Consider the following 22,976-nt stretch of genomic DNA (forward strand, 5'->3'; position numbering starts at 1 on the left):
CAGAATCCATGGGGGGGTCACCACATCAGAATCCATGGGGTCACCACAGCAGAATCCATGGGGTCACCACATCAGAATCCATGGGGTCACCACATCAGAATCCATGGGGTCACCACATCAGAATCCATGGGGTCACCACAGCAGAATCCATGGGGGGGTCACCGCAGCAGAATCCATGGGGGGGTCACCACAGCAGAATCCATGGGGGGGTCACCACAGCAGGGCGCGTGTGGTGGGGTCACGTGTGGGTGCTTCCGTCTCTTCCAAGATGTCTGGCCAGCATGGAAGAGTAGGCCAAATACTCCTCAGAGGTGACTCTAGACTCGAGAGAGCTACTGCTTAGGTGAGGCGCTTCCTCCAGCAGTGACGCGAGCGAGCAATTTCAGTGCTGCGCCTTTACCTGTTTTACCTGGCAACGTTTTGATGGTATACACCGTGCGGGTTTTACACTTATGCTTTTGAGACTTGTGCCATGCTATTTTACCTTAAAATGTATTCGTAGTTTATATTCGTAGTTTACTTCTGTTGGGGATTGTAATTGGTGCAAAAGGAGATGGTGGGAGTGTGATTGTGTGTTGGTGTGTTTACACAAAGCGTGCGTCTTCAGGTGGTGGGAAGGGATGAATGGAAACCTTGGTTCATAAACAAAACCGATGTTATGACAATGAAGGTGCTGTGATTTGACGAACATTAAACCTGGGATCTTTGGAGATGTCACTGCTGCTGTTTCATTGATGGTTAATCGAAAGCTTTCTATAAGTCCACAGCTGCATTAAGGCCTCCACTCACCGTGTCGTTCCTAGAGCTTGTATGACCATGGTAAAGGAGGGAGAGGGACCGTTTCGGGGATCTCACCTCGCCACTTCGTTGGCTGAGGGAGGGAATTGAACTCGGGTGACCCAGGTTCATGCTTTGCGCTAACCACTGCACCACCACTCCAACCCACAAATGTTTAAAAGAATAAAGGAATATCAAGTTGGTGCAGACCACCACATACAAAGAACCCTCGTTTGGCCACTAGAGAGACAAAGCCGGCCGGGCGTGGTGCTGGCCACCCACCCCCTCGTGTTCCGTGCCGGCCTTCATAGGTGCTCGCTAACGGCACTTGTCCCAACAGTCTGTTAAGGGGCCGTCCATAAATGACGTCACGTGATTTTGGATGAATTTTGACCCCCCCCCCCCCTTCGTCACGCGGCGTCACAAAACGTCAGACCCCCCCTCAAATATGACGTCACAAAGCTTCCCCCCCCCCAAAAAATATATAAAACATGCTTCAAATCGCCTTAAACTATTGTCATTGTAGTTCGTATTTAATGTGGCGCTGCAATCTGATGTAGGGGAAAACATTTATAAAAAAGTCTATTTAAACACATTCCTGCGGAGGGAGCTGGTAGGAACGTTGGGTTGCTCGGTCAATGGCCAGGGTCAACGGCGGCGTGGTGTATTCCGCAAATATGCCCGACTGTGAGGGCGGAAGCCGGCGTGAGTAGGTTAAACGTTGAGTATAGCCCCACCCTCCCCACCCAGCCCCTCCCCACCCAGCCCTCCCCACCCTCCCCTCCCCACCCAGCCCCTCCCTGCACGACGGACGGACGGACAGAATAATCCCCTGTGGGCTGGTGGAACCAGGAGAGGTTCCTACCAGTATTAAGTAGAACGTGTTGTCTATTTATTTAAAGTTGCGCATTTTGATGTGACGTCACGTTTCTCCCCCCCCCCCCCCCATCATCACACATCGTCACAAATGTCTGACCACCCCCCCCCCAGGTGCGTGACGTCATTTATGGACGGCCCCCAAGGCTAAACGGGGGGGGGGGGGTCTCTGTGGAGCTGTCGGGCAGCGGTTAGCACGCTGCGCTACAAAACCAGCGACCCAAGTTCGATTCCTGCCCACGGTCACCAACAGCAGTGACGATTACGCAGAAATACAGACTAGTCTGGGCCTCGCCTAGGTCGACTCGGCCTATCCAGGCGATATGTACAGTGAGGGAAAAAAGTATTTGATCCCCTGCTGATTTTGTACGTTTGCCCACTGACAAATAAATGATCAGTCTATAATTTTAATGGTTTATTTGAACAGTGAGAGACAGAATAATAAAAACTAAATCCAGAAAAACGCATGTCAAAAATGTTATAAATTGATTAGCATTTTAATGAGGGAAATAAGTATTTGACCCACTCTCAATCAGAAAGATATCTGGCTCCCAGGTGTCTTTTATACATGGAACAAGCTGAGATTAGGAGCACTCCCTTTAAGAGTGTGCTCCTAATCTCAGCTCGTGACCTGTATAAAAGACACCTGTTCACAGAAGCAATCAATCAGATTCCAAACTCTCCACCATGGCCAAGACCAAAGAGCTCTCCAAGGATGTCAGGGACAAGATTGTAGACCTACACAAGGCTGGAATGGGCTACAAGACCATCGCCAAGCAGCTTGGTGAGAAGGTGAAAACGGTGCGATTATTCGCAAATAGAAGAAACACAAAAGAACTGTCAATCTCCCTCGGCCTGGGCCTCCATGCAAGATATCACCTCGTGGAGTTGCAATGAATCAGCCCAGAACTACACGGGATGATCTTGTCAATTATCTTAAGGCAGCTGGGACCATAGTCACCAAGAAAACAGTTGGTAACACACTACTCCGTGAAGGACTGAAATTCTGCAGCGCCCGCAGGTCCCCCTGCTCAAGAAAGCACATATACATGCCCGTCTGAAGTTTGCCATTGAACATCTGAATGATTCAGAGGACAACTGGGTGAAAGTGTTGTGGTCAGATGAGACCAAAATGGAGCTCTTTGGCATCAACTCAACTCGCCGTGTTTGGAGGAGGAGGAATGCTGCCTATGACCCTAAGAACACCATCCCCACCGTCAGACACGGAGGTGGAAACATTATGCTTTGGGGGTGTTTTTCTGCTAAGGGGACAGGACAACTTCACCGCATCAAAGGGACAATGGACGGGGCCATGTACCGTCAAATCTTGGGTGAGAACCTCCTTCCCTCAGCCAGGGCATTGAAAATGGGTCGTGGATGGGTATTCCAGCATGACAATGACCCAAAACACACGGCCAAGGCAACAAAGGAGTAGCTCAAGAAGAAGCACATTAAGGTGCTGGAGTGGCCTAGCCAGTCTCCAGACCTTAATCCCATAGAGAATCTGTGGAGGGAGCTGCAGGTTCGAGTTGCCAAACGTCAGCCTCGAAACCTTAATGACTTGGAGAAGATCTGCAAAGAGGAGTGGGACAAAATCCCTCCTGAGATGTGTGCAAACCTGGTGGCCAACTACAAGAAACGTCTGACCTCTGTGATTGCCAACAAGGGTTTTGCCACCAAGTACTAAGTCATGTTTTGCAGAGGGGTCAAATACTTATTTCCCTCATTAAAATGCAAATCAATTTATAACATTTTTGACATGCGTTTTTCTGGATTATGTTGTTATTCTGTCTCTTACTGTTCAAATAAACCTACCATTAAAATGATAGACTGATCATTTCTTTGTCAGTGGGCAAACGTACAAAATCAGCAGGGGATCAAATACTTTTTTCCCTCACTGTATATTCCACTAAAGTCGTGGCAACATGCAGGAGGATTAGGCTCGTTTATTGTGGGGCAAATCCAACGGGATGTCAAGTAAAGTGACGTTCCCATCCAGCCACGGGAGACCGCTACACTCGCCACCAAGTAAAAATACCGTCATCGATCATTGAATAGAATCCCATCAGTCCGCATTATCAGCAGGCTTTGGGATTACATTGAGAGGGACAGAGATCACACGCAGGCGAGAGGCTTTCATTCACAACCTGTGATGATGGAATGTCAGTGTGGGGCTGGGGGTCAAATCATGATAACGGAGTGGTGGATAACGGAGTGGTGGATAATGGAGTGGTGGATAACGGAGTGGTGGATAAAGGAGTGGTGGATAACGGAGTGGTGGATAAAGGAGTGGTGGATAACGGAGTGGTGGATAACGGAGTGGTGGAGCGTGAACTTCCTCAAGCGTGTCGCCAGCGAAGGCGGCTCCAGGCAAGTCAACGATTCGCGAGACTAATTAACATAGCGCTGGCAACATTAACATAATATATTCGCGAGTATCGGGGCAAGTTTTGCCCTCATTAGCATAATGCGAGCGTGGGCATAATATATATCATTAACATAATGTATGCGGAACGTCATAACCATACGTATCATTAACATAATATATGCGTGCGTTGATAGTTTTAGGCATCATTAACATAATTTATGCATTTCCCGCGTGGATATCGGTTCTTCCGCGGGTCCCGTCACTTCCAGAAAGAGCGACGCTTGGAAGAATCTCTCGGCCCTCTGCATCGCTTATTAATGTTTCAGTCGGTACACAGATATATATCTTTACATACGCAGTGTGTCTGTATCGTCCAATTTCCTTAGAGCGACCGGCTATCGACCGCTGCTTGGCACTCGCGCTAACGGTCTGCTGAAGAAGGCTCCACGCCGAGTCGACGGGGACCGCTTGTTGTGACAGTCGGAGGGGGCGAGGGGGTTACCGCCACTCAGCGGTCAGCAGCGTCGGTCATCAGGGTCGCGAGTGTCCCTCTCAGTGGGGAGGTCGGTGACCTGCGGGTGACCGGACGGACACACGTGAGTGTACAGGTGATACACGTGTGTGTGTGTGTGTCAGTGTGTACAGACACGTGTGTGTGTGAGTGTACAGGTGATACACGTGTGTGTGTGTCAGTGTGTGTTGGCACAGGGGAGCGGTAGTGTAGCACAGGGGAGCGGTAGTGTAGTGGTTAGCGCGCTGCACTATGAACCTGGCGACCCCAGTGACGATTATTTGAACCGGTCCTGGGCCTCCCCAAGGTCGACTCAGCCTCAAATGAGTACCTGGTGCGGTGTGTAAACATCGCCGCTAGGGAGACAAAGGCGGTCGGGCGTGGTGCTGGCCACCCACCCCCTCGTGTACCGTTCCGGCCTTCATAGGTGCTCGCTAACAGCACTTGCCCCTACAGTCTGTTAAGGCTATACGGGGGATCTTTATCTTTTTGTTGGCACAGTAGGGGGCACAGGTGGCGCATCAGCCACTCATCTCGGTCATCTCAGTCAGTCGACCCGTGGCACCTGCTGGGTCTGCCCCGTGACCTCCTGCCACGTGGCCTCAAGGTGCACCTAGCCTGGCACAAGCGTCGTGGTGACATCACCGCCACTTAGTGGCGAATTGCGCTTGTTGTTGTGTTTACACCCACTGCATGTGTAGCGGTTAGCGCGCTCGCTAACAGCACTTGCCCCTACAGTCTGTTAAGGCTATACGGGGGATCTTTGTCTTTGTACAGGTGAGACACGTGTGTGTGGGCAGGTGAGTGACAAAGACAAAGGTCCCCCGTATAGCCTTAAACTATTGGCGGGAAAGTGAAGGCCGGCACGGCACACGAGGAGGTGGGTGACCAGCACCTGCCCGGCCGCCTTTGTCTCCCTAGTGGGGATGTTTACAACACACCGCATTCTGTACCCATTTGAGGCCGAGTCGACCTAGGGGAGGCCTACGACCGGTCCAGACAATCGTCGCCGGTGTTGGCCGCAGCGCACGAACCGCAACTACAACCACACAGAGCAGAGTGGCTACACGGCTTGTTGTTGATGTCACTAACGCGTCTAAACGTATCAACTGATGGGACCCCCCCCACTCCATCTCTCTTCTTATTCTTAGACACCGGCAGGCCCGGGCTCGATTCGGGAAGTCCCCTCGGCTCACGCAAATTCCCGCGACCCAACACTCGCTCGGTTCCACCGCTCTCGGTAGGCAAAGGAGGCAACCCACACGGTGGCAGAACGTGTTTAACAGTACCGCTTTCTTTTATTTTCATTATCAGCTAACACCATGGGTGGAAAAAAAAAAATATTTTTCCAGCGGCAGGCATCGGGTTTTTTCTTTAATACAATTAAACCCGATTTCGGGGAATTAAAACCTGGTTTAATGAATACGAAACTCTGATCCAAGGCTTAGGCTGCTTCCTCGTCGGTGCTGCTATCGTACTCGGGGCCGTCGGGCACGGGGTAGTCGTAGAATGCGGCGGGCACGTTGGTCTTGATGAACACGAGCTTCTCCTCCACAATCGTGGGCATCGCCAGTGAGTTCCTTCGCTTGGAATGGATGAAGCCCATCGTTGAGAAGTGCGGTTCTGCAATTAGAACCAATTAAACCGGATTTTCTCCCAATCTCAGATGATCGGGTTTAATATAAAAGACAATTAAACCCGATTGTAAAAAACCCGACTGTGCCACCCTTGGCTAACACCGGCCACAACCCCGAGTCGATGTGCACCATTGTTCTCTTTTAGCCCCGCCCCTTCCCTACCGTTCCATTCATTGGCTACCACATTCAGATAAGCCCCTCCCCCCCCGTCCCCCCTTGTATTTAAGATCTTGTCTCTTGGAATTGTTCCTCACTTGATACAGTAAATCTAGCTGTGACGGTCCCACCCGATGACGGAGACTTGTGTTGCCTCCGAAACGTCGTGATTTATTATTTTATTTCTATTATTATTTCTATTAGTAGTATTATTTATTTATTATTATTATTTCCCCCCTACGTGACTTTACCGAAAAAAGAGTGTGAACAAACAACTCTAGCAACAACTCTAGCAACAACTCTAGCAACAACTCTAGCAACAACTCTAACAACAACTCTAACAACAACTCTAGCAACAACTCTAGCAACAACTCTAGCAACAACTCTAACAACAACTCTAACAACAACTCTAACAACAACTCTAGCAACAACTCTAGCAACAACTCTAGCAACAACTCTAGCAACAACTCTAACAACAACTCTAACAACAACTCTAACAACAACTCTAGCAACAACTCTAGCAACAACTCTAACAACAACTCTAACAACAACTCTAACAACAACTCTAGCAACAACTCTAACAACAACTCTAGCAACAACTCTAACAACAACTCTAACAACAACTCTAGCAACAACTCTAGCAACAACTCTAACAACAACTCTAACAACAACTCTAGCAACAACTCTAGCAACAACTCTAACAACAACTCTAACAACAACTCTAACAACAACTCTAGCAACAACTCTAGCAACAACTCTAACAACAACTCTAACAACAACTCTAACAACAACTCTAACAACAACTCTAGCAACAACTCTAACAACAACTCTAACAACAACTCTAGCAACAACTCTAGCAACAACTCTAGCAACAACTCTAGCAACAACTCTAACAACAACTCTAACAACAACTCTAACAACAACTCTAACAACAACTCTAGCAACAACTCTAACAACAACTCTAACAACAACTCTAACAACAACTCTAGCAACAACTCTAGCAACAACTCTAGCAACAACTCTAACAACAACTCTAACAACAACTCTAACAACAACTCTAACAACAACTCTAGCAACAACTCTAACAACAACTCTAACAACAACTCTAACAACAACTCTAGCAACAACTCTAACAACAACTCTAGCAACAACTCTAACAACAACTCTAACAACAACTCTAGCAACAACTCTAACAACAACTCTAGCAACAACTCTAACAACAACTCTAGCAACAACTCTAACAACAACTCTAGCAACAACTCTAGCAACAACTCTAACAACAACTCTAACAACAACTCTAACAACAACTCTAGCAACAACTCTAGCAACAACTCTAACAACAACTCTAACAACAACTCTAGCAACAACTCTAACAACAACTCTAACAACAACTCTAGCAACAACTCTAACAACAACTCTAACAACAACTCTAACAACAACTCTAACAACAACTCTAACAACAACTCTAGCAACAACTCTAGCAACAACTCTAGCAACAACTCTAGCAACAACTCTAACAACAACTCTAGCAACAACTCTAACAACAAACTCTAACAACAACTCTAACAACAACTCTAGCAACAACTCTAGCAACAACTCTAGCAACAACTCTAGCAACAACTCTAGCAACAACTCTAGCAACAACTCTAACAACAACTCTAACAACAACTCTAACAACAACTCTAACAACAACTCTAGCAACAACTCTAGCAACAACTCTAACAACAACTCTAACAACAACTCTAGCAACAACTCTAGCAACAACTCTAACAACAACTCTAGCAACAACTCTAGCAACAACTCTAGCAACAACTCTAGCAACAACTCTAGCAACAACTCTAGCAACAACTCTAACAACAACTCTAGCAACAACTCTAACAACAACTCTAGCAACAACTCTAGCAACAACTCTAACAACAACTCTAACAACAACTCTAGCAACAACTCTAACAACAACTCTAACAACAACTCTAGCAACAACTCTAGCAACAACTCTAGCAACAACTCTAACAACAACTCTAACAACAACTCTAGCAACAACTCTAGCAACAACTCTAACAACAACTCTAACAACAACTCTAACAACAACTCTAACAACAACTCTAGCAACAACTCTAGCAACAACTCTAACAACAACTCTAGCAACAACTCTAGCAACAACTCTAGCAACAACTCTAGCAACAACTCTAGCAACAACTCTAACAACAACTCTAACAACAACTCTAGCAACAACTCTAGCAACAACTCTAACAACAACTCTAACAACAACTCTAGCAACAACTCTAGCAACAACTCTAACAACAACTCTAACAACAACTCTAACAACAACTCTAACAACAACTCTAGCAACAACTCTAGCAACAACTCTAACAACAACTCTAACAACAACTCTAGCAACAACTCTAGCAACAACTCTAACAACAACTCTAGCAACAACTCTAACAACAACTCTAACAACAACTCTAACAACAACTCTAGCAACAACTCTAGCAACAACTCTAACAACAACTCTAGCAACAACAGCAGCAACTCAAGTACAGCTCGCCACACGCGGCGCTGGGCTGATACATCACGAGGGCTCTCTTACCCGGAGCCCTGAGGGGTGGTGAACAACGTGAAGTGGTTTATAAATGTGTGAATTTGTGCCATACGTGGGGGAATACTCACGTATGAAGCTGCCGATATTAAATAACTGCAGTGACGTTTTAATCCATATGGTAGCCTAGAACGATATAACATCCATCTCATCATTAGACCTCCTTTGCCAGTACCAAAAATAGGGTTTTTCCCCTTCTTTCTGGCAACATAAAAAAGGTTTCAGTTTTGTTGCCAGAAAAAAGGGGAAAATCCCTATTATTATATAACATCCATTTGTAAACTCACTGATGGTGAACAATGTGGTCTCCAAAACTAAGCAGGGAGCACCAACAAATTCCGTCACGCGTGCAGAACGTCCATTGAATGTTCGTTTTATTTGCTTGCAGTTACTAGCTAGTTAGAATATGCCTCACAGTGCTTGAGGATAATGAACATAATGTAATTAACAATGTACAGAGTTGCTTAGAGTAGTGATTCTCAACACTGGAGGGTACACGGACCCCTGGGGTGGACGTGGCAATGTGAGGTGATTTATAAATGTGTGAAATTTTACCATAGTCACGTATGAATCTGCCAATATGAAATAACTCACCACAACATTTACCGTATTTTCCCGCATATAACCTGCGGGGTAGACCACTTTACAAACAAAACAAGACCCTGCGGGGTATATGGAGGTGCGGGCTATCTGAAATTTGTTTTACACAAAACGCTATTTTTGCGGGGTATATGCATCTGCGGGTTATATGCATGTGGGCTATATGCGGGAAAATAGGTAAATATATTTAGTATCCTAGAACGATATAAAATAGCTTCCCAAACTGATCGCAAACAATCTGGTTACCAAGAGTATCCAGCGAGAGCGAACAAATTCCGTCGCGCGTGCAAAGCGTCCGTTGAAATTTAGTTTTATTCGCTTGCAAGTTACTTAGCTAGTTTGGATACACCTATTTTGACGTCACCTGTCGTGATTATGAAACCACAACGGACCAGGTATCTAGCACTTGAGCGGGGGTCTCATCAATGAAACGGCGACGTTTGTCCATGAAGCTAGGCTGTGATTCACAATTTATTTGTGGGTCAGATGGCGTGAGTAAGTCAAGACGGCCGCCCACCACGCCGCGAGGTTTACTCGTTTGACCACAGGTGATTTGCCACGGCCGATGTTTGGGTGATCGTGCCGGCCAGGTATGAGAGTCAACGCGATGTCGTGAGGCCTGTTTAGCCAGGAAAGCCTCACTGAGCCTCGGAAGGGCCGACCAGGTTTGGGCTTCATTCAAGAAGTATCCCTCTGGGACCTACAGCATAACGACCAGTCTGTGGAAACACAGCAGGGTCCTATAATTTATGGAGATATTTTCCACGCTTTCGGCAATAAAGTGTCGGAGCTCGGGCTGTTTCTGTCCTTTGCCTTCAGACTTGGGACGCTCTCTGCCTGTAGAACTCGCACCTGGCTCCCGGAGCCGCATGCTGATCGTTAAGGACTGTTGCTTCTAAAAAAATAGCTCTTCTGTTATTTTGGTTGCAGACGCCTGATCTAGGATATATTAGACAAACTGTAGATGCGCGTGTATTTTTGTATTTATTTTACTGTACCGTGCACCTGAAGCCCTTTGCTGCGCCTTATAAAACGTCAATAAATAAATGAATGGACTGAGGATCGAATGCAACTTTCAAACTCCCTCTCCGTGACCAATCGCACGCGGACACCTGCCGGAGCGTTGTCCCTGCGTAGCGTGAGCAGGAAGCGGCGTGTCGACTGGGCAGAGAGCCACGAACGCCCGGTGGGTAACCGAGTGCCCACGGCAGGCCCGTCAACGTGGGCAGGATAAACTCGCGGTCCCGTTTGTGTCTTCCTCAGGATGGCTTCCAGCAAAGAGGAAGAGAAATTGACAACGTCCGTGAGTGGACACCAAATGCACCCCCCCCTCCCCGTTTCTCACTTCACCATTTTCAATCCACTGCTGGATGAGGCCCAGCCCGTGGGTTATTTCACCGCGCTGCTGAGTGGATGTGGGTCGGTACAAGAGCCGTGTTTACATGCACCAATGTGACATTCAAACAGAGCGCCCCGTATACATTCAGCGGGCCTATGACCGACTCAGCGTGGGGCCTGGATAGTGCTTGGGCGGGCGACCGCGACCGTGCGCAGGTCGCCATGTCGTGGTGGAGGGCCCTCATCCGGCAGTGGATCCACGGCAAGCGCCGTACATGTTTAATATTCACCACGCCACTGTTTGCAGGTGTCGCCCGAGCACGACCCAGACAACGAAAGCTTTCCCTTCCAGAGCGACTTCCCTCCAAACCCGCAGCAACGCGGCACCGTGCTGGGTGAGCATTGCAAAGACAAAGACCCTCCCTATAGTCTCAACAGACTGTTGGGGCAAGTGCTGTTAGTGTGTAGCACCTATGAAGGCCGGCACGGCACACGAGAGGGTGGGTGGCCAACACCACGCCCGGCCGCCTTTGTCTCCTCAGTGGCAATGTTTACACATCGCACCAGGTACTCATTTGAGGCTGAGTCGACTTAGGGGAGGCCCAGGACCGGTTCACATAATCGTCACTGGTGATTTCCGTGAACGGGAATTGAACCGGGTGGTCAGGTTCGTAGCGCAGCGTAGCGCTAACCGCTACACTACCGCTTTCACAGACACACCGCACCCTCTTGCCATAGCCCACACTCGCACCTCCACGTCACGCAAAGCCACTCTGCGTCACCACAAAGGTCGCCTGCTGCACAGGCCAATAAGGAGCTGGCATTTTATTTTTGATCTTACCAGGTAAAGGCCACTGAGCTGTTAGCTTCTTTTTCAGAAGCAGCCACAAATTATAGCTCAACAAAGTGGCTTATCATGTGTAAATTTACAGCATCAATCAAATACTCTGAACGAGTGATGTTGATTCTAAATATGGAGGAAAAACCTGGAGAAAAGTCCACGCAACCATGCAGAGAGAGACACAAACTCCAACTATACATATCCAACATGTGTCGGGGTCAGGATCGAACACACGACCTCCTGGATACCAGGCGAGGGAGTTAACATCTCGCCTCTGCTGGCTATTGCAGGTGAATGTGTTCAGGGAACAGACCCAATGTTTAACTCATGCGGGTTGTGAAATTACAGCACGCAAACAGCAGGAAGGCAAGACACCCATAATGCCTTGCGTGCAACGTCATGCTGCCACCACGTTGCATGCTCATTGACGGGGCTGGGAGAATTGTAAATGCTGTGTAGCGGTCACATGACATACATGCAAGGGATGATGGGAGTCATGCCTTCCTGCCATTTGTGAGCAGCAGCACACGTTTGCGTGCTCTTATTTGTAATTGTTTCCAGCCCGCACATAGTTTATTCTACAGGATGTTTCAAATAGATGGACCCAATTTCAAAGCAGTATATTTCACGACGGCAACATGTTACAATTACACAAAAAGTTACAAACAGTTTAATGAGTTATCAAGTTTTACTAACCATTTTATAAATGCTCTATGTGCCCTCCACCTGCTGTACGGACAACAACGAGACGATAGTTGAATTCGTTCCAAACGCCTCTCAAAGTGTCTTCTTCGTGGTCGCCCTGTGCTCTTCCCCTTACATCAACAGCCTGTTTCCTCAAATTGTCGGTACCAACGACGAATGCTCTTTGACATTGGCGGATCAATGCCAAAGCGCCGTTGAAACGCACTCTGCACCGCAATTACGGATTCAGTCTTGCTGAACTGCAGAACGCAAAACGCCTCTTGTGTGTTACGGGGTCACCGTCTTGCGAATGACTGAGGCTAGGGGCTGTTTGTGCGCTGGGAGAGGCATCTAGCGGTCATCATTTGAAACTCTATGCCCCGCCCTCTCTATGCCCCGCCCTTTCAAGTGGTAAGAGTTGCATTCATGGGCGGTTCGTGGTTCCAGAGATATAGCGATTTCAAATCGGGTCCATCTTTTTTAATCACCCGATATTATATAAAAAAAAAAGTTTTGCTGGCTGGCTGGCTTCCTGCGTCGCTGTCTGACTGGTGCACAACTGCGGGTGTGCGGTGGCGATGTCGCCGTGCACATTTGCGTGATGACGTCACCTGCATCCCAAAGCGTTGAACTGGGTTCGTGCATTGCGCTGACGTCTTGCCCCTCTCACCCTCCCACCCACCCTTCTTACCACTTCCACCATAGCCGTGTATCCCGCACAAACGTGGGGGATGTGCTATCATGCAAGCATATCATATGCTATATTCGACGAAAGTTTTGCTGGCTGGCTGGATGGAGGGAGGGGGGGGATGGACGGACGGTCACATCCGGAAGGAGGTGTGGGCTGCCCGTTATTATTTTTAACGATGCAATTATTTACAGCACTTTGTCAATCCGCTGCGGAATGAAAGCCTCTCCCCACGCCGCACAGTACGAGTTGGTGAAGGGAGGGGATGGAGGGCGCGGGACTTGTGTAAGGTATCACCAGCCACTGATGTTAGCCGTAACGGCGCCATCTTTTTGAAACACCCTGTATTGTATGATGGGTTTTCTCGTTGCTCTGAGAATGGGTTTCCGATCGAGCGTGCGGTTTACTGACCCTCAAATGTCCACGCTGGCTGCAGCATTCCTGTCGGGTGAGGAGTGCGACTTGTACAGCGAGCACAACGTCAGATTCTGGATGAACTCGGGAACCGCTCCCCACGACAGCCGGGTAACTCGCACAAGGCATCCGCAATCCGTCCGCCGCCCGCCTGCCCGCTCACTCACTCTCACCCACAAATCACTAACTTGCGTAAAGACCACGCGCGGCAATGTCGCCCCCACTGGCAGACTATACCCATCCGCGAGGCATCGCACCTTCGGGATGCAATTGGGCGATGATGATGATGATGCAAATACCAAATACAGCGCGATTGGGTGTTTGAAAGTTCGTAACCTGGCTAAGAGGATCTCTGTGTTTTTGTTCATGTTTCTTGTGCCAGACTTTCGGGAATATTTTGAAACACCTGGAGGAATTGTTTCCTGGTACCAGCCGTAAGACGTCCATCATGAAGTTCCTCGCACACGTGGTCCGCATCGAATGTGAGTGGCAGCACTAACCACTACACAGGGTGGAGCACTAACCACTACACTGTTAGAGTGGAGCGCTAACTGCTACACCGTGGTATAATCGCGCCACTCATTCTGCGTAACGCGTTTGTTTTCACGCCTTCCGCCGTGGCCCACAGACCACACGGAGAGCATCGTTCGTCTGTCGGGCTTCTGCGACGTGGTGCGCTGGTTCGGGCCCTTCAGGGAAATCGTCTACAATCAGAAGAAGACCTGCGTGTGCCTGTGCAACGTGAGTTCCGCTCGTGCAGCCACGCGGGGATGGGCCGCCGGGCGTGCAACCGAACGGACGGCCCGGTGGGAATTGCGAAATTAGCGACGGAAACATTCGTCAACCAAGCATGTTTATCTTAGTCACCGTGAGTGGATGATAGTTGTCGAGCGTGACGATGACTCCCGCTGCCCACTAATACCACCACCACGACCATCAACTATCACCATAATGATTACAGCCATCATCACCACCATCATCTACTCACCAGAGACCAGAGTGCGACTGTGACGAGGTGAAACTAACGAGTCTAAATGAAGACGGAGACTGAGGTAACTTAGTAACGTCATCGGAGACCTCGGTGCCCTGAGGAAGACTGATGATGGTAACTGGCTGTGGATGCATTGACAAAAATTTACCTGGTTCACTGGCTGGGAAGGAAATTGTGTGCCCCTCTCACCAACATTTAAACTCTCATCGCCGAGGCGAGGCTCAACATCCCCACACTGAGACAAGACTAAACCTCCCCACACAGAGACTGAGATTGATACTAACACAATCCTCGCCGATGAACAAAGTGATTCTGTGTTGTCCTCTTGATGTTGTCTTCCCGCACTAGCTGGAGTTGCTCATGACGGAGTCACAGGTGCTCGTGTCGAAGCAGAAAATGAGGTATGGGCAGTGGAAGGAGCACACAGATCGGAGGTCAGAGGTTAGCGATGCAGAAGCACTGGAGTTGGGCGGCTGAGAGCAAGTGACATGGCCGAGCGGCACCACGTTTTTCACCGTAGTTCATGCCCAGCGGCCGCCCTGGTTAATACCGTTCACCATAAATACTACGCGCTGTGCACTTCACAGTGCACGTTAAAGATTCCGCGACATTTTACGAAAACATAGGAGGCCGTGTGTGCCGGCGTCGTGGTCCACATTTGCCAAATTAGACAAATGACCTCGACAATTAAGTGGGAAAAGCCACGCGGCAACATCGCCCTCTGCCGTGAAACGAACGCAGACAAATACCGAAGCACGGCCTTCCATGTTGGCCTCGCGCTGTGCGAGCGGCGCAACTACGATGTGCTCATGGTCTGATTTAATTTTGAGTGCCATTAGCCGGCACTTATTTCATCAATTTGAGGGTCGCACGATGTATTGTTTATGAAGCACAGGTCGCATGTCTGACCACCACGTATCCGCCCCCACCCAGTGCAGTACTTGTACACGCTGGAACTGGCATCGTCCGTTGATGTTCACATACTTGACCTCTTCACAAATTTGACTCGGCCTTTCCTGGTAATTATAATAAAAATATAGTTTAGTTTATTCCAATATTCCCTCTCGAGGGGCTCTCTAGTGCTCGCTCTGGAGTGGATGGTGGATGTCCCTCTGCCACACCTTCCGCCAGCGGTGGCACGAGCGAGCAATTGCAGGGGCTGCGCCTTCACCTTTACGCCTTTGCCCCCCCCCTTTTCCTCTTAGCTGGTTCGCGGGTCACATGAGCAGCGCGGCGGCGGAGGAGAAGCTGCGGGGGCAACCGAGCGGCACCTACCTGGTGCGCTTCTCCGAGTCGGAGCGCAAAACGGGCAGCTTCGCACTGTCCATCAATGTCGCTGACGGTGGTGGCACGGAGCACGTGACCATCCAGGTGAGCCGACTCCACCGCCCCACCTCCACCTCCTCTTCCGCCACGGTGACCGGGGTCCCTCCTGCCGCGGACCGTTTCCCACCCCCGGCTTGTGGCAGAGGCTCCCGGTTCGAGCCCCGCGACCGCCCTGGTTAACGCTGCCCCGGGCTATTAATGGTTAATGCTGCGCGCTGTCTGCTTCACAGTGGATGCCACGGTGGCGAGATGTTAACTACCTCACCTGGTAAACAGGAAGTCGTGGGTTCGATCCAAACCCTAATGCCCTCATGGTCGTGTGGATTTTTTTTCTGGGTTCTCTGGTTTTTCCCTCCACATTTAGAATCAATATTATTAGTTTTTATTATTTGCCTGCTATACATTTCCACGTGATGAGCCACTAATTTCAGCTATCATTTGTGGCCAGGTTGCTTCTGAAAAAGAGCTATATCGCTCAGTGGGCCTTACCTGATAAAATAAAAAATAGTTTAGTAAATAGTTTTTACATAGTTTGTAATAAAAATAGTATAAAGTCGGAGTAAATATCCCGAATGAGAGGAGGCCACGTGTACTGGCGTCGTGGTTGAAATTTGCTCAATTATGAAAATTGTCTGCAAAATAATTATAATGATACGAATAAATCATTAATTAGGCAAAACCCCACATCACCACAGAGCCCCCCGATTATCAGAGGAATGTATTTGTAGGCCGGTGCTGCCTGCAATTTGTGCCACACGGGGACCGCTGCCACGAGGGGTCCCCTTGGCGAGACCGCAGCAGGGCACTGGAAGTCTTGCGATGAGAGGTGACGTGAGGTGCTCGTGGGTTGCCGAGGCATCTTAGCCTCCTCACAAATGCAGTTCCTTATCCTTACCGTAAACATCGGCGTGGGAGTGGTGGTGCAGTGGTTAGCGAAATTTGCCATGGCTGATGATGAGATGACTGCTCCCAACTGTCAACTTTCTGTATTTTAGCCACCTGGTGTTCCACTCATTGTTGTGAGCATCGCTCCTCTGCGCTCCATTGTTGTTTGTATGTATATATGTATGTATGTTGAACTTCTTTCGCACCGTACGTAGCCAATCGTGCTAATCAAAGGATTGAGGACAACTGCCTCCCAACTGCCTCCTGCATAGAGGCCGATCTTGACACCGCTGGTACCAGACATCGGCAAATTCACTCACGTGTACATCCTTCTGTATCACATCAGCCCATCTCTTCTTTAGCCCATGCCGTGCCCTGTTAGCCCCTTCGATCTAGCCAAACAGAAGCTGCATGGGCATACACTGGCTGGTAATTCAGACGACATGACCCGGCCAACAGCGTCACCTGCCGGAGGAGCTCACCGATGATGGTACTGTGTCCAGACCTATCAAGGATCTGTGAGCTCCTCACAAATTCAGGTTAAACCCAGGATGCATCGTAGGCAGGCCAGCCTGAATGTTTCAAACCGACGCAGCGTCATCACCGGCATAGCGCGTCATCACCGGCATCCTTCCATCCTTCCTTCCACAATGTCAATCCGTCAAGCGGTCACCTGTTGAGAATGCGTCCGATCGTTTGCCCTTCCCTGGATTGTTTTGTCGAGACTTCTCTCCTCGGGAAACGCCTCTCTAGAACCTCCCCGCGTTACTCGTTGGTCTCCCCTCCCTCCCCTCCCCGCGCACGCCGTCTCGCTCGCTCGCAGGGCGACCCCAAGATGGTGAACTCTGAGGTGGCGGCGAAGAGAGACGATCCCAACCTGTGGCTGCAGTACTGCGCGGACAGCGACGGGCGCACGTACCCCAGCCTGCCCGTGCTGATGAACAAGCGGCTCATGGAAGACTCCTTCCACGATGACCACGAGGACACCGCCTGCGAGACAGCGTGCCCCGACCTGCCGCTCAACGCCATATTCAGGCCCTATCGGAACAATTCCTGAGTTTCCGACGATCAGAGATTGGGGGAGTTTACATCACGCGTGGGCACCTGCGTGTTTTTTAGAGAGTTTTCCATGTATCACTTGTAAACGTCTATCATCAAGTGAGGCTATCCTGGTCTCCCGAGTTCTCGCCTAATCAAACAAATCAAACCTGACTTGATTCTGCCACGCTCACTCTTCCTGAGGTGATCCTCACCGGCAATGTCTGCCTCACCCCACGCTACCGCTCCATGACTTGCACTCATTGATCTCTGGCTGTGCCCTCACCAGCTTCATTGGATCCTCACCCAGTCTCACCTTTTCTGGCGTTACCTGCATTCTTTTCCTGGCATCCCTCAGAACTGGAAAACATCAGGCCTACCCTGCCCCCTTCCCCCATGCCCTCTTTGCTAATCTTATCCACCAATTGGACTTTTGATTACAGGCAGTCCTCAACTCACGAACATCTGCACTTACGAACCAGCTTCCATGAGATATGTATTTTTTTAACATCGCCTTGCGAACGTAAATTTACACTTACGAACTGAACCGCGGAACTATTTTGTTTTCAGCGGAGCAATCTTCCTCGAGATTTAATGAGTCGCAACCTCCCGCTGCCTGTGCGTGCGCGCATGTGTGTGTGCGCGCGTTTGTGCGTGCGCGCATGTCTGTGTGTGCATGCACGCGTGTGCGAGTGTGCATGCGCGCGTGTGCGAGTGTGCATACGCGCGTGTGTGCATGCGTGACCCGCTCACGACCAACACCAGTGACGATTATCCGAATGGGTCCTGGGCCTACTGTAGGTTGACTCAGCCTCAAATGAGTACCTGGTGTGTATACATCCTCACTGGGGAGTCAAAGGCGTCCGGGTGTGGTACTGGCCACCCACCCCCTCGTGTGCCATGGCAGCCTTCATAGACGCTCGCTAACAGCATTTGCCTGTCAAGGCAATAGCACTGTTGTGAATGTGTGTGCGCGCATGCCCTGAGTGTGTGTGTGTAATTGTGGGGACTCATTGCGCCCCTTCTGACAAACAAGCCATCGTTAGGACTCAAGGTAAATGAAAATAAAACAGATTTTTTTTTTCCTGTTTATGTTACTTTATTTTGTGTTTTATTTACTATACAGTATTACAGTATGAAATGCAAATTTACACTTTCTTAACGAGTTTAACAATGCTTCCTTTTTTTTTAGTTAAACCGTAACACATTTGATAACACTGACCGTATGTGCATTTAAATACGGTACGTTAGTCTGTTCCGACTTACGAAGCGTTCCCCGAAGTCGAGGACTGTCCGTACAGAAATTCCAGTCGGCTATTTTATTTTACACGCTTTTATTTAACTGTTGTCGTTGTTGTCGTATCCTCAAATCTTGTAACTCAATTTTAACCCACTTCCCAATGTGGTATCGACTGTAAACTTGGTATACTTATGTCATAATGATGACAATACTATATTCTATCATAAAAATGTTTAATTTTAAACCATCTTTTTTTTATATGTTATGTTTCGCCTTGGGTCTAATTGTTCACGCTCAACTGACATTGGCTGTAAATCACCACGGTCCCTTACACATTCCTGCGGAGGTAGCTGGTAGGAACGTTGGGTTGCTCAGTCAATGGCCAGGGTCAACGGCGGCGTGGTGTATTCCACAAATATGGCCGACTGTGAGGGCGGGCACAAGCCGGCTTGAGTAGGTTAAACGTTGAGTTTTATAAGGGCACCACGGGGTGACCAGCCCCTCCCCACCCAGCCCCACCCCTCCCACCCTTCACCCAGCCCCACCCTCCCCACCCAGCCCCTCCCCAAAACAAATAAAACATGCTTCAAATCACTTGAAACTATTGTCATTGTGCGTTTTTAATGTGGCGCTGCACTCTGATGTTGTAGGAGAAAACATTAAAAAGTATATTTAAGTAGAACGTGTTGTCTATATTTATTTAAAGTTGCACATTTTGGTGAACTTTGTGCAGCGGTAGCAGCAGCCACAGGAGCTGTCGATGTATTCTTAAACTGCATTCTAAGATTGAGTCCATACTAGAGGCAGACCGAAACTGAATTCTGAAAGTTAAATATTGACCTTCGACCGAAACAGAAAGGTATATAACTGAAGTTACCGAACACAAGATTTATGAAATATGTCATGATGCAATGCTACTTTAATAAAAAAAGAAATCTAGAACTAATCATTCAGAGCCTGTAGTAAGAGTCTTTAAATATAAAATCTTTAGGTGTTACTTAGTCATTATATCCAAACAAAGGAATGTTGTAGTTAAGAAACAACAGTTTTTCCGCCTTCTCGCCCAGCAGGTTGCTCCTGCGTCTTGCTTGCACCAGAATCGACTTTGGTGAAGTGATCCCACACCACGTGTTTCCACACTCTTCACGGTGATTAACCGCTCCGTTTATTAACTTAAATTTTCTACTTCACTCAGATTCGTAATTTCGTTATCACTAATTCGCTACGGAACTATTAACTTAATATCAATATTGTCAGATTTCGAATCTCGGTATCAACACGTGTGTAGTCTGAAGCGAACGCGACACATCAGCCAAGGCGGGCAGGCGGCTGGGGACAGACAACAGAGGCACTTCGTTGCCATCCCGCAAAAGAGACTCCACCCACGGATGCAGATGCAGACTGCCGTCTGTTGACATTAGCAGACCATCGTTGCGGCTGTAATCTCGTTCCCAAGCTGCTGCTGATGTGTGTGTTTGCAGCCTATCGCATAGGATTGCCTAGCGCCGACTCACCGGCCGATAGGCAGAGAGATAGACGTAGCACTAGCGTTATACTGGTGTAATAAAGCTCTGAGACGACTTCTGGAATCCGTCTTTTATTCACTTTGGGCTACAGCTACTTCACGCTGCTGATAGGCATCGTGAAGGGACAGATAGACTGAGAGAGACGCACTGCCACGTGGCAACTCGGAGCCCCGCTGTCGCGTGGCCCCTTCCTCCGTTCCCGTTCTGACCACGTGTCGTTCCTCTCTACCCCTATTTAATACCCGGGTCACGTGGTACGCTTCAGCCAATCCTCGTTAGCCTGCATCGAATCTTCCAGGCTCCCTCGTCAGCTCCCGGGACCACGCCCCTGACTCATCTCCCCATTGGCTGAGGCCAAAGCCAGCAGAACCAATCTCCATAGCTGTCACCCTCCATCACGTCAGGGCCATGCCCCCAGGCTTCCCCCCATTGGCTGTAAACCAGGACCGGCAGAGCCAATCACCATGACAAGTTGTGATACGTCAGTGAGCCGGATATATTCTCATATTACACTGGTAGGAACCTCCTGGTTCCACCAGCCCACAGGGGATTATTGTGTCTGTCCATCGTGCATCCCAAATGGGAGGGGTGGGGCTGGGTGGAGAGGGGAGGGTGGGGAGGGGCAGGGTGGGGAGGGGCTGGGTGGGGAGGGTGAGGAGGGGCTGGGAGGGGAGGGTGGGGCTAGGTGGGGGGTGGGGCTGGGTGGGGAGGGGCTGGTCACCCCGTGGTGCCCTTATAAAACTCAACGTTTAACCTACTCACGCTGGCTTGTGCCCGCCCTCACAGTCGGGCATATTTGCGGAATACACCACGCCGCCGTTGACCCTGGCCATTGACCGAGCAACCCAACGTTCCTACCAGCTCCCTCCGCAGGGGGGAGCTGGTAGGGACGACCGAAAGTCAATATCAGTTTCGGCCGAAACCCAAATTAGACCGAAAGTAAAAAATTAACTTTCGGCCGAAACCGAAAGTATGCCGAAAGTGGCCATTTGCCAACATTCGGCGCCGAAACCAAAACCGAATTTCGGTCGGCCTCTAGTCCACACACACTGTCTCGGCCTCGCTGTGCGCTACGTTGCACCTCACATTCAATACACTTTCAGAGCCAGGGTGAACATCCGTGGCGATGGCCGGCCCGGGGTGGCCCCCACCTGGGGAGGTCCCTCGCGCGCGATCTTCGCGAGACTCGCTGCTCGGATCATTCCACTCGCTGCCATGCCTCCTGGCCGGGCCGCGGCCCAAAGGTACTGCCCCCGGCCTGATCTCGCTCTCTCCCTTGGTGCCCTCTCCTACCAGCGAGGACGGCCCTTCTCCTGATCGGGCACAGCCGGGCCAGCTTGGTGGCCGGGGGTCGACTCCCGGCGGCTCACCCCGAGGGGTAGCCCCACCGCTCGGACTCTCATCCACCTGGTTCTCGGCCCCAGACAGCTCGGCTGACTCCACGTCCGAGTCCCGGAGCGAAGCGTGGGGGGTGGGCTGGAGGAGCTGCTCCGAGTCACACTTGCCCCGAGCGCAGCCCCCCTGAAGGTTGCTCCCCCTCCAAGTGCACCGGCGTACGCCACACGCTCGTGATCCTGCACCTCAGCTGGGCAACCACTCAACAACTCCCAACCTCACTCCGGGGTTAATACCCCACACCCCCCGATTTGTTGAGTCAGAGCTGCCCGTGCGTGCCTCTATGCGTGTGTAATAAAGGACTTCGCCGCACTTTGCTTGGTCTCCGTCACTCTTTATTTAGGTCAACACCCGCACCCCGCTGGTCCCGACACCAGAACAGCTGTTCCTCGCGACGCGCCCCGCACGCGCTCTTCCGTCAGTCTTTCCAGCTCCCCCGCTCCGCACACCGCTGGCCGACAGTGTGCTGAGCCTGTGCAGCCACGTGGCTGATGGCGCGGAATCCCTCCGTCCACCCAACATGGTCCCGCTTCTTCACTCCAACAACTGACCCGGAGCCCTTCCGGGCTCCCACCTATATCCCCTTTACCACGTGACCCTGTCTCCTCCCTCACACCACGTGCCTTCGAACCTTCCAGATCTCGCCTCTCCATCGCGCCCTGCTGGCTCCGCCCCTAGGTTCCGCCCCCCACTCACCTCGCTTCCGATTGGACCCGAGGTGAGCGGGGACCTTCACATACGCCCCCATACTGGCTCCGCCCCTCAATACCCCGGCCCATGTGATTGGCCCAAAGGCCAGCAGCGAACCCCGCTTGTGCTCGCATTACACGTGTATCTATAGGTGGCCTAGTCCATGGGTGTGTACGTATCTTTGTGTATCTCCCCACAAGGAGTTGCATGAACATAACCCGAGGTCGGCCCCTTGCGCTCACGGCTAATCTACACTGTTCCCGCATTTTCACGTGCTCTGGCGGCACGGGGCGTAGGTATATGGGGGCAGGCCTGATCCCACCTGATAGAGGGGGGACCGCTTTATGCACGATATAAATTACTCAGCGGTGGCCCCTCACCACGTGAGCGTGGCCTAAC

At 50.1% G+C, this 22,976-nt stretch overlaps 1 protein-coding gene across 5 annotated transcripts; it reads left to right on the forward strand.

The window, feature by feature from the left end:
• The first annotated feature begins 4,259 nt into the window (after positions 1–4,259).
• LOC144945208 (dual specificity protein kinase shkA-like) lies at positions 4,260–19,544 on the forward strand. 5 transcript variants are annotated; one of them, XM_078873520.1, is made up of 10 exons: positions 4,260–4,629; positions 5,684–5,772; positions 10,785–10,824; positions 11,167–11,254; positions 13,509–13,597; positions 13,869–13,968; positions 14,115–14,227; positions 14,826–14,878; positions 15,683–15,848; positions 17,512–19,544. In XM_078873520.1, exons 3-10 carry the CDS (start codon positions 10,786–10,788, stop codon positions 17,743–17,745), a joined length of 882 nt encoding a protein of 293 aa, XP_078729646.1. In that variant the 5' UTR covers positions 4,260–4,629; positions 5,684–5,772; position 10,785; the 3' UTR covers positions 17,746–19,544. The 5 variants fall into 5 exon arrangements, with proteins under 5 accessions (XP_078729646.1, XP_078729645.1, XP_078729647.1 ...); XM_078873519.1 differs by having other exon boundaries at positions 4,260–4,617; XM_078873521.1 differs by lacking the exon at positions 5,684–5,772.
• The last annotated feature ends 3,432 nt before the right edge of the window (positions 19,545–22,976 follow it).

This window comes from Lampetra fluviatilis, chromosome 37, assembly GCF_964198595.1.
Source record: "Lampetra fluviatilis chromosome 37, kcLamFluv1.1, whole genome shotgun sequence".
Classification (NCBI taxonomy): Eukaryota; Metazoa; Chordata; class Hyperoartia; order Petromyzontiformes; family Petromyzontidae; genus Lampetra; species Lampetra fluviatilis.